At 36.4% G+C, this 11,830-nt stretch overlaps 1 protein-coding gene across 3 annotated transcripts; it reads left to right on the forward strand.

The window, feature by feature from the left end:
- Positions 1–6,441: 6,441 nt before the first annotated feature.
- On the forward strand, positions 6,442–11,050 carry LOC109168881 (tobamovirus multiplication protein 1-like). Of its 3 annotated transcripts, none has more exons than XR_002052131.1 (10): positions 6,442–6,811; positions 7,986–8,076; positions 8,258–8,310; positions 8,525–8,689; positions 8,797–8,869; positions 8,977–9,022; positions 9,804–9,867; positions 10,019–10,082; positions 10,642–10,719; positions 10,854–10,943. XR_002052131.1 is itself a non-coding variant. In XM_019317746.1 (10 exons), exons 1-10 carry the CDS (start codon positions 6,485–6,487, stop codon positions 10,944–10,946), a joined length of 1,044 nt encoding a protein of 347 aa, XP_019173291.1. In that variant the 5' UTR covers positions 6,442–6,484; the 3' UTR covers positions 10,947–11,050. The 3 variants fall into 3 exon arrangements, 2 of the variants coding, with proteins under 2 accessions (XP_019173291.1, XP_019173285.1); XM_019317746.1 differs by having other exon boundaries at positions 8,525–8,692; positions 8,800–8,869; positions 10,029–10,082; positions 10,854–11,050; XM_019317740.1 differs by having other exon boundaries at positions 10,029–10,082; positions 10,854–11,049.
- Positions 11,051–11,830: the final 780 nt, after the last annotated feature.

The following is an 11,830-nucleotide window of genomic DNA, read 5'->3' on the forward strand; positions in this document are numbered from 1 at the left end:
CCACAATTTCGTCTCGTAAAAAACTTGCTAGGAAAACCCGGTGGGAAAAACCTAGACAAGAAAAGAGTACAATAGAAAATATATTCATGCCTCATTAAAAACTTCACTAGGAAAACCACGTGGGAAAAACCTAGTTGAAGAAAAGAGTACATGATATATGTAAAAACATATATTGTATTTGGTCGCCTCATTAAAAACCTTAACTTAAGAAAACCCTGTGGGAAAAACTTAGTTAAGGGAAAAAGAGTACAACCATAAGCCTTCAGGGCGCAAACCGCATAATCTTCAGGATTTTGGGGTTTGTCCATTTAAGCAATTATTTTGCAACTTTTCCTCATTGTCATTACTATATCATACTCATGCCTCGTTAAAAACCACACTAGAAAACCCAATGGGAGAAAAACTAGTGAGGAAAAGAGTACATGATATTTATGTATTTATGCGTTGCAAATAGTGCGCAATTGTTAGTCTTTTATGAGTTAATCTTCAGGATTTTACGTTCAATCTTCCGGATTGATTCAAGTAAATGTACTTCCCGTTGTGTTGCAAATAGTGCGCAATTGTTAGTCTTTTATGACTTAATCTTCAGGATTTTACGTTCAATCTTCCGGATTGATTCAAGTAAATGTACTTCCCGTCTCCCCCTGAAGATAACAATCTTCAAGTTCTACATATATTTCAAAATTTGAAGAGATGGATTGGACAAATCTTCTGGATTGTCACTATAGTGTACAATAATCTTATGGCTCTTCTAGAGCTCATATAACATTTGTGCAACACAAGTGTTATTGTCCTCATTTTGAACATTTAGGAAAATTCATTGTATAACCAGTTTGGGTTTCGCATTGCGGGGATCAAACAAAACAGCCAGTACCCAAGTAGCCTATTAAGCCGTATCATGGTTTCTTACATAAATGTCATGTCTTTGTATCTCGAAGATACCGGAGGATATGTTAATCATTATTCAAGTACTTCATTTGTAGGGGGGAGCACTAGATTTTGCTAGCAATTTCATCGCAAATATGTTGCGATTATAGAACTTCTGGTTCTATAATGGTGCTCCAACGATAATGAAGTAAGGGACTTCGAGTCCAAAAAGGTTCCTTATCTGCTTCAAGAGATTATTAGGCAACCTTTAGTTTGATGAAAACATGACACTTATATGCATATAGACATATGAAAAAAGCATTTTTAGATGTAGGCTGACTGGTGTATATAAAAAAAATCTTCAAATAAAAACTCGATCTTCAAGTCGAGATAATACTTATAGCTTTCACAAGCTTTTTGTTTCAAAAGTCTCAGTCTTTAAACATGAACTGACATCATTAAGCTCTTTATATCTTTCATTGATGTTTACACCATCAATCTTGACTGAGATAATAAATAATAAATAAGTTCATTATCAACCCTTTATCGAGCACACAATGGTACATATTATTCCTTCAATGAGGATATTAACTCCATTCGCAACCCTTTAAAGAGTAAATAATGACACATAATAATACTTAAAAATCCTCATTTCGAGAATTATGAATCGATCAGGGATTTCTCAAGATAAATTTAACTGCATATCTAAATTTATTATTCTGCCAATTGTATTATGTAGCAGAACTTAATGCCATTTACCGTGGGAGAGTATATTTGATTAAAATCAATTAAGGGTCTCTGCGTGAACCCATAGGCTACAAACTCGCTTTATCACCTCATTATTCTTATTTCTCTTTCATGCACACACTCATTTGTAACCTTCAGGGTTAACGCTCAAATGGTGTATTGTTATAAAGAGAATTTATTCATTTTAGCGAGTCAAGCTATGCCTTAATTGCTCCTTATATATTAAATAGTCATGGCACTTCTGGTGCCTAACTCTGGATCCAGATTATCATATAACGAGCAATTTGTAATGGCAATAGTGTTGTCGACAACTATAACCTTTTTGTAAAACTCCCATATTTGTAAAAGTAATGGCAATTTCAAAAACAACCAGATTCTAAACATTTCCCAATATTTTGATCTGGTCGTTCCGCATCCCTAGTATTACGTTTGTTTGGTGCACCTATAAGTCTTACCAGGGTTTTTCGTCATCTGGACGAACGTCTGCAGGACATAATTATTCAAGCTATTTCAAGAGTGACAATATTTCTTTACTAGATCTAGTATTATGATCCATATCTCTTTCACCGATAGATCTCCTATACTTCTAGTGTCAAGGAGTATCGATAGATATGTTTGGTCCAAGGATATAGGACCTAGTCACTTCTTTTAAGATCTTTATGATCAATAGATGTATTTGGCAGATTATTTGCTAAAATCGCAAATAGATTATCTTTTGAACTTCCAGTTCAATCTAACTAGTACATGGATTTAAATAATGAAGATGTTTTTATTCTTATGAAATTTCTTGGCATTCCAAAAAGCTACGGAGTAGTATATTATCTCCCCCTAATGCCGAGAAACAATCTTCATAAGGAATGCAGTCAACGTACCCAATTATATGTATTGATCCCCTATCATGGGTACGTTGTGGTGGTGATATAAAATAGACTGCGCAAATAAAATAACGCAGATAGGGAAATGTTACTTCTGAAACCATGTACTAGGTGAAAAAGGGGGTATAGCAATCCTTGAGGGATTAATTTGTGATATGCATTGAGTTAGACTTGACTCATAGTAACCTTATAGCAATCCTTCAGGGATTGATGGGATAGGTGGACCATTTTTGGTCAAGAATTCATTGTCAAGATTCATCCTAAAAGGATGACTTAGAGAATTAAAATCCTTAATCTACCTTCTGGGCAAATAAATATACAAAACAATGAGGGCTATAAATTTAAATATCATATGCCCAAATCTCATGTCAAAAAAGTTTCTATAGCAGAAACTAGCACTGTAAACATGTCATAGTCTTTAATTGTTATCACATGCAAGCTAAGGTTTAGCAACGACAGGTGCAACCTAACAATATTGAGAATTCATGCTATTGCCTCACTTATAAGTTGGGTGATGAATCTCAATAGCTATGGCCTATAGCAAATCATAAATTGCCAACAAGATAAATAACAAAATCTCTTATGTGAACATAATCAAGAGATTATATGCTAAATGTTGTCAATTAAAGAGAAGCACATGCAATATGTGATATAATTGTCCCTTATGTCTTGGACACCAAACTCTCAAATGAGTCATGCACATCCATTAAATAAAGAGTACCATGTTTGGTACACACAAGGCATGACATGACAAGAGATATTGTTTATTAATTCATAAATTAGAAAAATGAGAGAAGTACCGTTCGCCGAAGAAAATGACCACATGTTTGCTACCAGGCCCATTCATTCTTATTTCGGGGAGTCAAAAACAGTACTTTTCCAAGCAAGCTCTCATTTTATTTCATAGTTTCATATCAGCATGAAAACATAAAAAAATAGCAAGATGTACAAGCTGAAAACGGCAGAAAATTTTCAGAATTTTAACCTGGATTGCAGATTTTTCTGGGGGGAAACGGTAACACATTTTGACACAAAATTTGGCAGATATGTAGTTCAGTAAGTCTAGAACATACATAAAAATTTTCATGTCAATCCAAGGTGTGGAAGTATTTTTTCTGAAATTTTTCACAACATTGCTCCAGGCAGAAAAATAATTGGCAGCACACTGCCAAAACTTTACAAATTTTTCTGGAATAACCAAAGCATATTTTTAACAAAATATTTTTACAGACATCAAATATCATGAGTCTAGGTTCTCCAGAAAAAAATTTCATGCCAAAAGGAGTTCAACAAGTATTTTTCACGAATTTAATTTTCAAACTGCGCCGGTCAGAATTTTCAGGCAGTGATTACTATGTGTAAAAATATATTCACAATTTGTTTGCTTCAGGCAAACCAGCATGATGTGAGTCAATTTTGACTTTCGGAGAGTAGCATATAGCATTAGAAATAGAAGTTGCAAACTTCATTCATGAGTCATTATATACTTTAAAGATCAATCCACATTCAGAGTCTTCCAGACCTTATTGAAAAAAAATAGCCCAATGACCAAACACTTAGCATAATTTTATCATGTACTACTACTGGAGTACAATATGACCATCATAGATGACAATGAGACCCGCGTATACCAAATATCCTTCCGGGATTGACTTAGGGTCTATAGATTCTTTTAGATCAAATTTCTATAATCGGCTTGGGGCAGGATAACGGGTGACAGATAAAAATAGTGCTCTTGATTTACCTTCTGGGTAAAACTATAAAAAAAAATTAGACACTATCATTTTGTTTAAATACTCCGATTTAAGATTTATTCTAATGCCCAAGACTGATGTGAAATAATTTCTATAGCAAATTAGCACCATCAATATGCATGAATTTGGACAAATAAATCATTTGACTTCCAAATCAGAATTAAGTTAATTTGACATTAGTCATATAAGTTGTCCTAATGCTATTATCATACAACTAGTGCTATGAATTGTCGCCTTCTGGGCAAAATTATATTCAATATTCATGCTATATGTCACAATATTTAGGCTCGCTCATATCATCTATTTGTCATAACGAGAGCATATTTAAGTTTAGCAGCTACATGTGCTTCTTAATAGGGACCATGTCACTGATTCATAGTATGAAGCTCATTTCAAGTTGTAGCTATCACGTAATGAAATGTGAGATAAATCTTAACATTTATGCATGGCCTATAGCTCAATATATTCATAGAGGTATAAAAGCTAGCCTCATAGAAAAATAATCCACAATTACATTTAATTGCAAATTCATACTTTCAATGAGCTCTCACATGAGTCCCAAACTAACTTGCAGGCAATTAAACAGTATATCTAACTTCACAAGAGTATGAATATGCACATCATATATGGATAAGCATGTATTTACGGTAGGATTAAGAGCATTCTGGATATTTGGCCATAATTAATATCAACACCACCTACTGCCAAGCCACTATATATCACTACCATACATTCTTAAAAGCCAATAAAACATTTCTAGAAAATCCAGAAAAAACAAGTGAGCATTCAGAAAATATAACCAATGCACAACATAATCATGTATCAAATATGCTCATATAGCCTTATAGGACCAAACATAGATAAATAATCTGGATTTAATAGAAGAATACCGTTCACCGAAGGGAAGCATCTGCGTAGTCCATGTCCGCAGAAAAGGGGATTGTGAATCGAACTAGGTATTTTTGTCGATCCCATGTGTTCATTATGCTATCGTAAGCCTGTTCGCCCATTTGTATATGAAAAAAACGCATGATCCAACTTTGTGTCTATATTGTACAAGCATCTGTGAAGTCCGATCACCGCGTCTTACGCCTCTCGCCTGCGCGATCAACAACCGGCGTCTGTCCTGGACTTGCAGATCGCCAGTCGCCATGAATCTCCAGCCTACATCGACTGTAGCCGTCAAAACGACGCGACTACGCGATGCACGGGAGCGGCCTGAATGGCGCGAACGGTGATAGGAGATTTCTGCGTGCGAAAAAATCGAGGACGACGTCCGCACTGCAGAAAATGAGCGACGGTGATCTCCGGTCGGCAAAACGACCTCGGACGATCGCGATCAATTAGCTGGATCATCGGCCGTTGTTTGCGATTTCTCCAATCGCGACAGCCTCTGCGCCGATTTCTTCTCCAATGATGGCAGCGGTTCCAGAGCAATCGGAGGTTGCTGCTGCCTTCCCATTTGTGTCCGAGACCTCATCGATGGCTGGCGATCATCGTCCATCCTCGTCGGATGTGAGATCGCAAATAGCGGAGTTTTCCGCAAAATCCTAGTTCTCTACCCCATCTTTGACGTAACTCGGCCAGAATACTCCGGACACGATTGAGATCGTTTTCCACCGTGGATAGAGGCGGTGGACCACAATCCATGATCGCCTCAACGAGGCGGACCTTTTGAACGATTCGGATCGTCGGAAAATTAACCGCCAGTGCCGGAAAATCAGAAAAGGGTGTTCGGCTGAAGTTAACCATTCATTCGCGGCGGGCAATCTCTAAACACTGTTTCGTTCCCATAACGGGGATGTAGAGCTCGTGCTGATAACGTGTTAAAAGGAAAAAAATAGAATAGTGAATAGAGAGATGAGGGAGAAAGGATGATAGTCTCTTCATTATCATCTTCCTCTACAACAAGCTAAGTATAGAGTATATATACATAATACAAAGGTATTAAATTGATGCAATAAATGTATAACAGTTACATACGTTACAATAATAATGTCCATAATGATGATGAATTATAACAAATATATATTTTTAAATAATAACTATGAGACAAATTAACTTAGACTATTTAAATAAAAAAAAATCAATAGACCAAAGTCTTAACTTGTAACCTTGTAAAATAGTAGGGCGTATGAATCGCAAAAATGTAAAAGAATCGGTATAAACGGAAAACACTGATCTAGGCCACATGCTTCTCCCAATTGTACACGTGTGCAACAATGCCACGTGTATCCCATTATGTCCGAAGATCGAACAGTTTTGTCTGATGAGCCTTTTCTGGGCATGCGATCAGTTACGTTAGTTACCGGTTGCATTGATGCCGCCAGCTCTGAGCTTTTCTCATCAATAATAATAATGGCGTCGCAGCTGAGAACAAAAACCTTTGCCGTTGTCGGAGATCAGAGACCCGTCGTCGGCAATTACTCCGCCGCCACCGCCACCGCCGGAGGCGAATCAGCCGCCCTTTTTGATTGGTGGAGGAAAATTGGAGAATCACCAATATGGCAGGAAGCCATTTTTTACTTTCTCTGTGCTTCATATGCTTTCATGGCCACGGTTGCCCTGGTATATATAATATATATCATTCATATTCCCTTTACTTCTTGAAACATCATCATCAATCTAGTACACTCTTATGTAAGATTCATACATAAAGTGTATATATATATATATATATATATATACACCTTAGTTCAGGTGCGGCCGCGCCTTAATGTGCTGTCAGTGTGATCACACCAATGATGTTACGAAACGCATAACAAAAAAAATGTACAAATATACAAAAAACGCACCATTAGGTATGCATAAATGCATCACATAGTGTTCGGAAATGCACAATTAGGTGTGAGGAGGTATGGTGCTTTTTTTGGGGTGTATTGTGCTTTTTGTGGTGTATTTGTGCGTAAACGCATCATATATATATATATATATATATATATATATATATATATATATATATATATATATATATATATATATATATATATATATATATATACCTTAGTTCAGGTGCGGTCGCGCCTTAACGTGCGCAGCAATAGTTATGTAAATATGTACCAATGATGTTACGAAACGCATAACAAAAAAATGTACAAATAAATAAAAAAACGCACCGTTAGAATGCATCACACAAAACGTGCCATTAGGTATGCATAAACGCATCACATAGTGTTCGGAAATGCACAATTAGGTGTGAGGAGGTATGGTGCTTTTTTTGGGGGTGTATTGTGCTTTTTGTGGTGTATTTGTGTATTTCATTGTTGTACCTTTTTCTAACACTATTGGTGCATTTTTTAAGCGGCCGCACAGACTGCATGTTAAGGTGCGACCACATTTGAGCAGAAGCCTATATATGTGTGTGTGTGTTAACAATCATTGCTTATTACATGATGATTTGAAGGGTTAATATGCATGCATGGTTGTTTGTTTATTTTTTTGGTGACGAGAGAAACCTACCGTCACTATCTAAAGGTGTACACTGGATAAATCTAGTCTTGTGATCTTAATTGTGAAAGGACCACAACGAGTTAGGTAAACCAACTTAGGTTGCCCATAGCTGACCGGTTCAAATAAACCAAAAAGACTAATAGGTCAGTCTCGTCAGGAGTTAAACTTAGAATTTTATGATTACCAAATCAACAGTTTAACCAACTTGACTAGGGTTGTCCCATGGTTAATTGATGTTAATACGATGTAGAATGAATGTGTTTTACTTGTCTCGGATTTTCCATTGTTGTAGGTACAACTGTTCAGAATTCAGTTAAGGGTTCCAGAGTACGGTTGGACAGCACAAAAAGTGTTTCACTTGATGAATTTTGTTGTCAATGGATGTAAGCTCAGCTCCATTACTAATTCTAATACAGAATCCCGTATTTTGTCTCAATTAAAAATTTTAACTAATAGTTATACTATATACGCGTTTCATTTCTGTTTCAACTAAATGTTTAACCTGATAGTGATGAGACAACCATCTGATTCTAACATAAACCCGGCCTACCTCCTTCTTCATAGTGAGAGCAATAGTGTTCGGCTTCTATCGGGGCGTGTTCCATTTGAGACAACAAGTAAGTTTCCTGACCCGACATTAAATTGTTGAGTTTGTCTTATATAGGAATGGATAGAACCAATATATTTATAAGCATTTAATCCCTTTACAATGGGTCTACCCGTTTCACTCCACTATATGAGACAAACTCAGCACATCTCGACTAAAAGTTTAAGTAATCTGGGGATTGATGGTTGTTTGGGTAACTAAAGTGCATGAATATGAATGAGCAGGCACTAAGAGTGTTGCTATTGGATCTCCCGGGGCTTCTCTTCTTCTCCACCTACACATTACTCATTCTCTTCTGGGCAGAGGTTTACTACCAGGCAAGAAGCTTCGCCATTGATAATCTTCGACCCACATACTTTAAAATCAATGTGGTTGTATACATCATACAGGTGTGGATTATCATCAACTAACATTATATTTCTTCAGACTTTCATTATATTTCAATTTGATTTCTTCAGAATACTTGTTTGTGAAACTCTGATATGAACATATATAGATATGCATATGGATATTCATCAAACTCAGTGGAAGCCCTGCAGGAGTTGATATTGCAAAGCTGTTTTTTTCAGGTTAAATTGATGGATTAAAGCATTTTTTTTTTTTTGTTTTGTTTTGTTTTGTTTCATATTCATTGCCAGCACAGTTAAAGGGGAATGTGATCTTTGATTTTCTGCAGTTATTTCATTTTGTGCTGCTATGGGATTCTTGATATATGGTGGAAGGTGAATGGATTCTAGCTTTAAATCTCTAGATTCTACACCATAAGTATTGGAAATTATACCATGGACCAGAGTCTACTTTGCATTATATTATGTTGAAATTGAGGGATTGATAGGCCTGACAGGTGGAGAATAACCACCACCCGCCAGTTAGGCGGAAGCAAAATATGTGAGAACCAAAGAACAAGAGAATAAAGAGAATATATTATAGTAAAAGATTAGAATAGATTATATCTCTATATATGTCTATGGACCTCTATATATACTAAACTAGATACTAAATTAACCTAATAGGATTAGGAAACTAAGCCCACCCTACTAGGAGTTTCCTAATATTCAATGAAGGTTTCCTAATATTCAACATATTGTAGAACCCTGGTCCAAAAATAATCTTTAGATTATGTATCTATAGTTGACACATTCTGTAAATGTAGCTATCATATTATGTGTCACCAATTATCAAGTCAGATTCTGTATCTATAGTTGACACATTCTGTACTTGCAGCTGATATAGTTTCTGTACATGTAGCTATCATATTATATGTTAGCAATTATCAAGTTATTGTTTACATATACATAAACTATTAACTGTAAGTATAAAATGTGTTAACTGAAAGTACAAAATTGTTGTCTCGGGGTTCATAATGCAATATGAAACCCTGGTCCATGGTATAACAATTGATAAGTATTACTTAGGGGCTAAAAATTTGCCATTTCTCCTTTTAATTGTCTTGATTTTATTTCATTAATTAATATGCGACCTCGATTTAATGTTGCTTTCCAGGTTGTTTGTCATGCTGCGACATTTTCCCATTGAATCCAGGGGACGGCAGAAGAAGCTGCATGAGGTCTGTTCATAGTATTTTAACTAACAGGAATCTGGGACACAACTTATAATGCATATATACATATACATCTACATTTACATATACATATATGTATGCATTTCAGCTTTGAAAAATCCCTTGTTTGACTTGAGGTGGTTGTGCTTAATCCTAGTTGTTGGCAGGTGGGGTTTGTGACTGGAGTTTGCAGCATATGTTTCTTGATCAAATGCATAGTGGTATGCTTTATAACAGGTTATATATATAGAATTGTTTTAAGGTGTTGATCAAAAGTATTGTTTTTTCAGGTTATATATATAGAATTGTTTTAAGGTGTTGATCAAAAGTATTGTTTTTTCAGGTTATATATATAGAATTGTTTTAAGGTGTTGATCAAAAGTATTGTTTTTTAAGTAAAAGACAACAATTTTTAGAAAATCCTTTATGGTGTTGATTGATACCTTAGAATATCCCATAATTGAAAACCAAGATGTTTCGGTTACTTAATGGGGAATATCCGAATATACCCCGGGTTATCGACCCGTAGCACCTGATCGGATCAGACTCCAAGCATCTTAAGGATCAATTCCCGACCGTGTCTGACCTGTCGGGGTGTACTTAACTGACCGAACCTGATACTAGGCTTCTTCTTAACTTAATGAGCTTCTGCTCTGAATCCTTTAGGCTCGGTTCCGACCTGAATGCTCGGTCGGGCCCCGAGCCCGAGCCCAAGCGACCAGTACCTAAAGATGAATGTGGATAATAACGTCCGAAAGTCTAATCAACATGACATTGCAGGTTGGTATTTCTGCCTTTGATGAGGCTGCTGATATTGATGTTCTTGTTCATCCAATTCTAAATCTCATTTATTACATGGTAAATTAATCTTTCTGCATATATTATTTCCAAAAATAAAAAAAATGTTTCTGCATATATATGACGCATACATTTGCCCAGATAGATGACTGATCATCTGACTGAGACAAACATTTTGATGTTGTCTTCCACAGATGGTGGAAATCTTGCCTTCTGCAATGGTGCTCTTCATCCTCCGGAAATTGCCGGCGAAACGAGTGTCCGACCAGTACCACCCAATTCAATGACACGGCCGGTGGCCCATAAACGTTGAAGATCAGATCAGAGGATGTTCCGGCCGGCAGTTTTGCTTATTATTAGTACGATGATGTTACAATAGGCCATGTTTGTGTGTGTTTAATTTATCAGCTTTGTCTGTTGTCTTCACTTTGATACATACAGTACTATAATTTTGGATACGTAGTTTGGGTATACCTTCAGTCAAAAGGGGCAAGCCAATGACTTATAGAAAACCTTATTTAGTATTTTAGTAAGAGTGGTCAATAATATCAATTGATAAATACCCGAGTAGGATACCCATGGGACCACTCGTTAGACAGTCGAGAGTTGAGTAGTCAGCGGTTAGCAGAGGAAGGGCCGGCCATGGCGCATAAACATTATGAGAAAGGATACTCCGAGCTGAGATTCTTGCCATATTTTGGTGAGATTTTTCTTATCCAATTTTAAGAAAAAGGATCCTACAACTTAGGAAAATAAATTCAAAGCTACTTTAGCTAGGAAGGTTTCTTAAATCAAATTTTGTTAATCTTTTCCCTTTCTTTCATTTTCCCCAATCGCCAGTCATGTATAATAAATACTCATGTGGTCACATGGTAATTAAGGGGTTTGATTTTTTACTCTCTAGTAATAATACTGCTTTGGTGCCGTTCTTGCATTGTTTTATGAAAGTGTACTGTTGGCCTGTCGACCGATTACCTCGTTGCCGTAAAACCAACACCAATTACCTAGAAAGGCCGTCAGAACATATGGATAGTAAAGTCGATAACAATGACAGGGGCCTTTGGGTTGGGGATTCAACATTTAGGGAGAAGGTTTTTCTTGATGGGATGGTGAATCAACATGACATACCCCCAATCGAATACTTGGGCGGCCGAGTGCTGAGGAGATAGGG

This window comes from Ipomoea nil, unplaced genomic scaffold (genome assembly GCF_001879475.1).
Source record: "Ipomoea nil cultivar Tokyo-kokei standard unplaced genomic scaffold, Asagao_1.1 scaffold0317, whole genome shotgun sequence".
NCBI lineage: Eukaryota > Viridiplantae > Streptophyta > Magnoliopsida > Solanales > Convolvulaceae > Ipomoea > Ipomoea nil.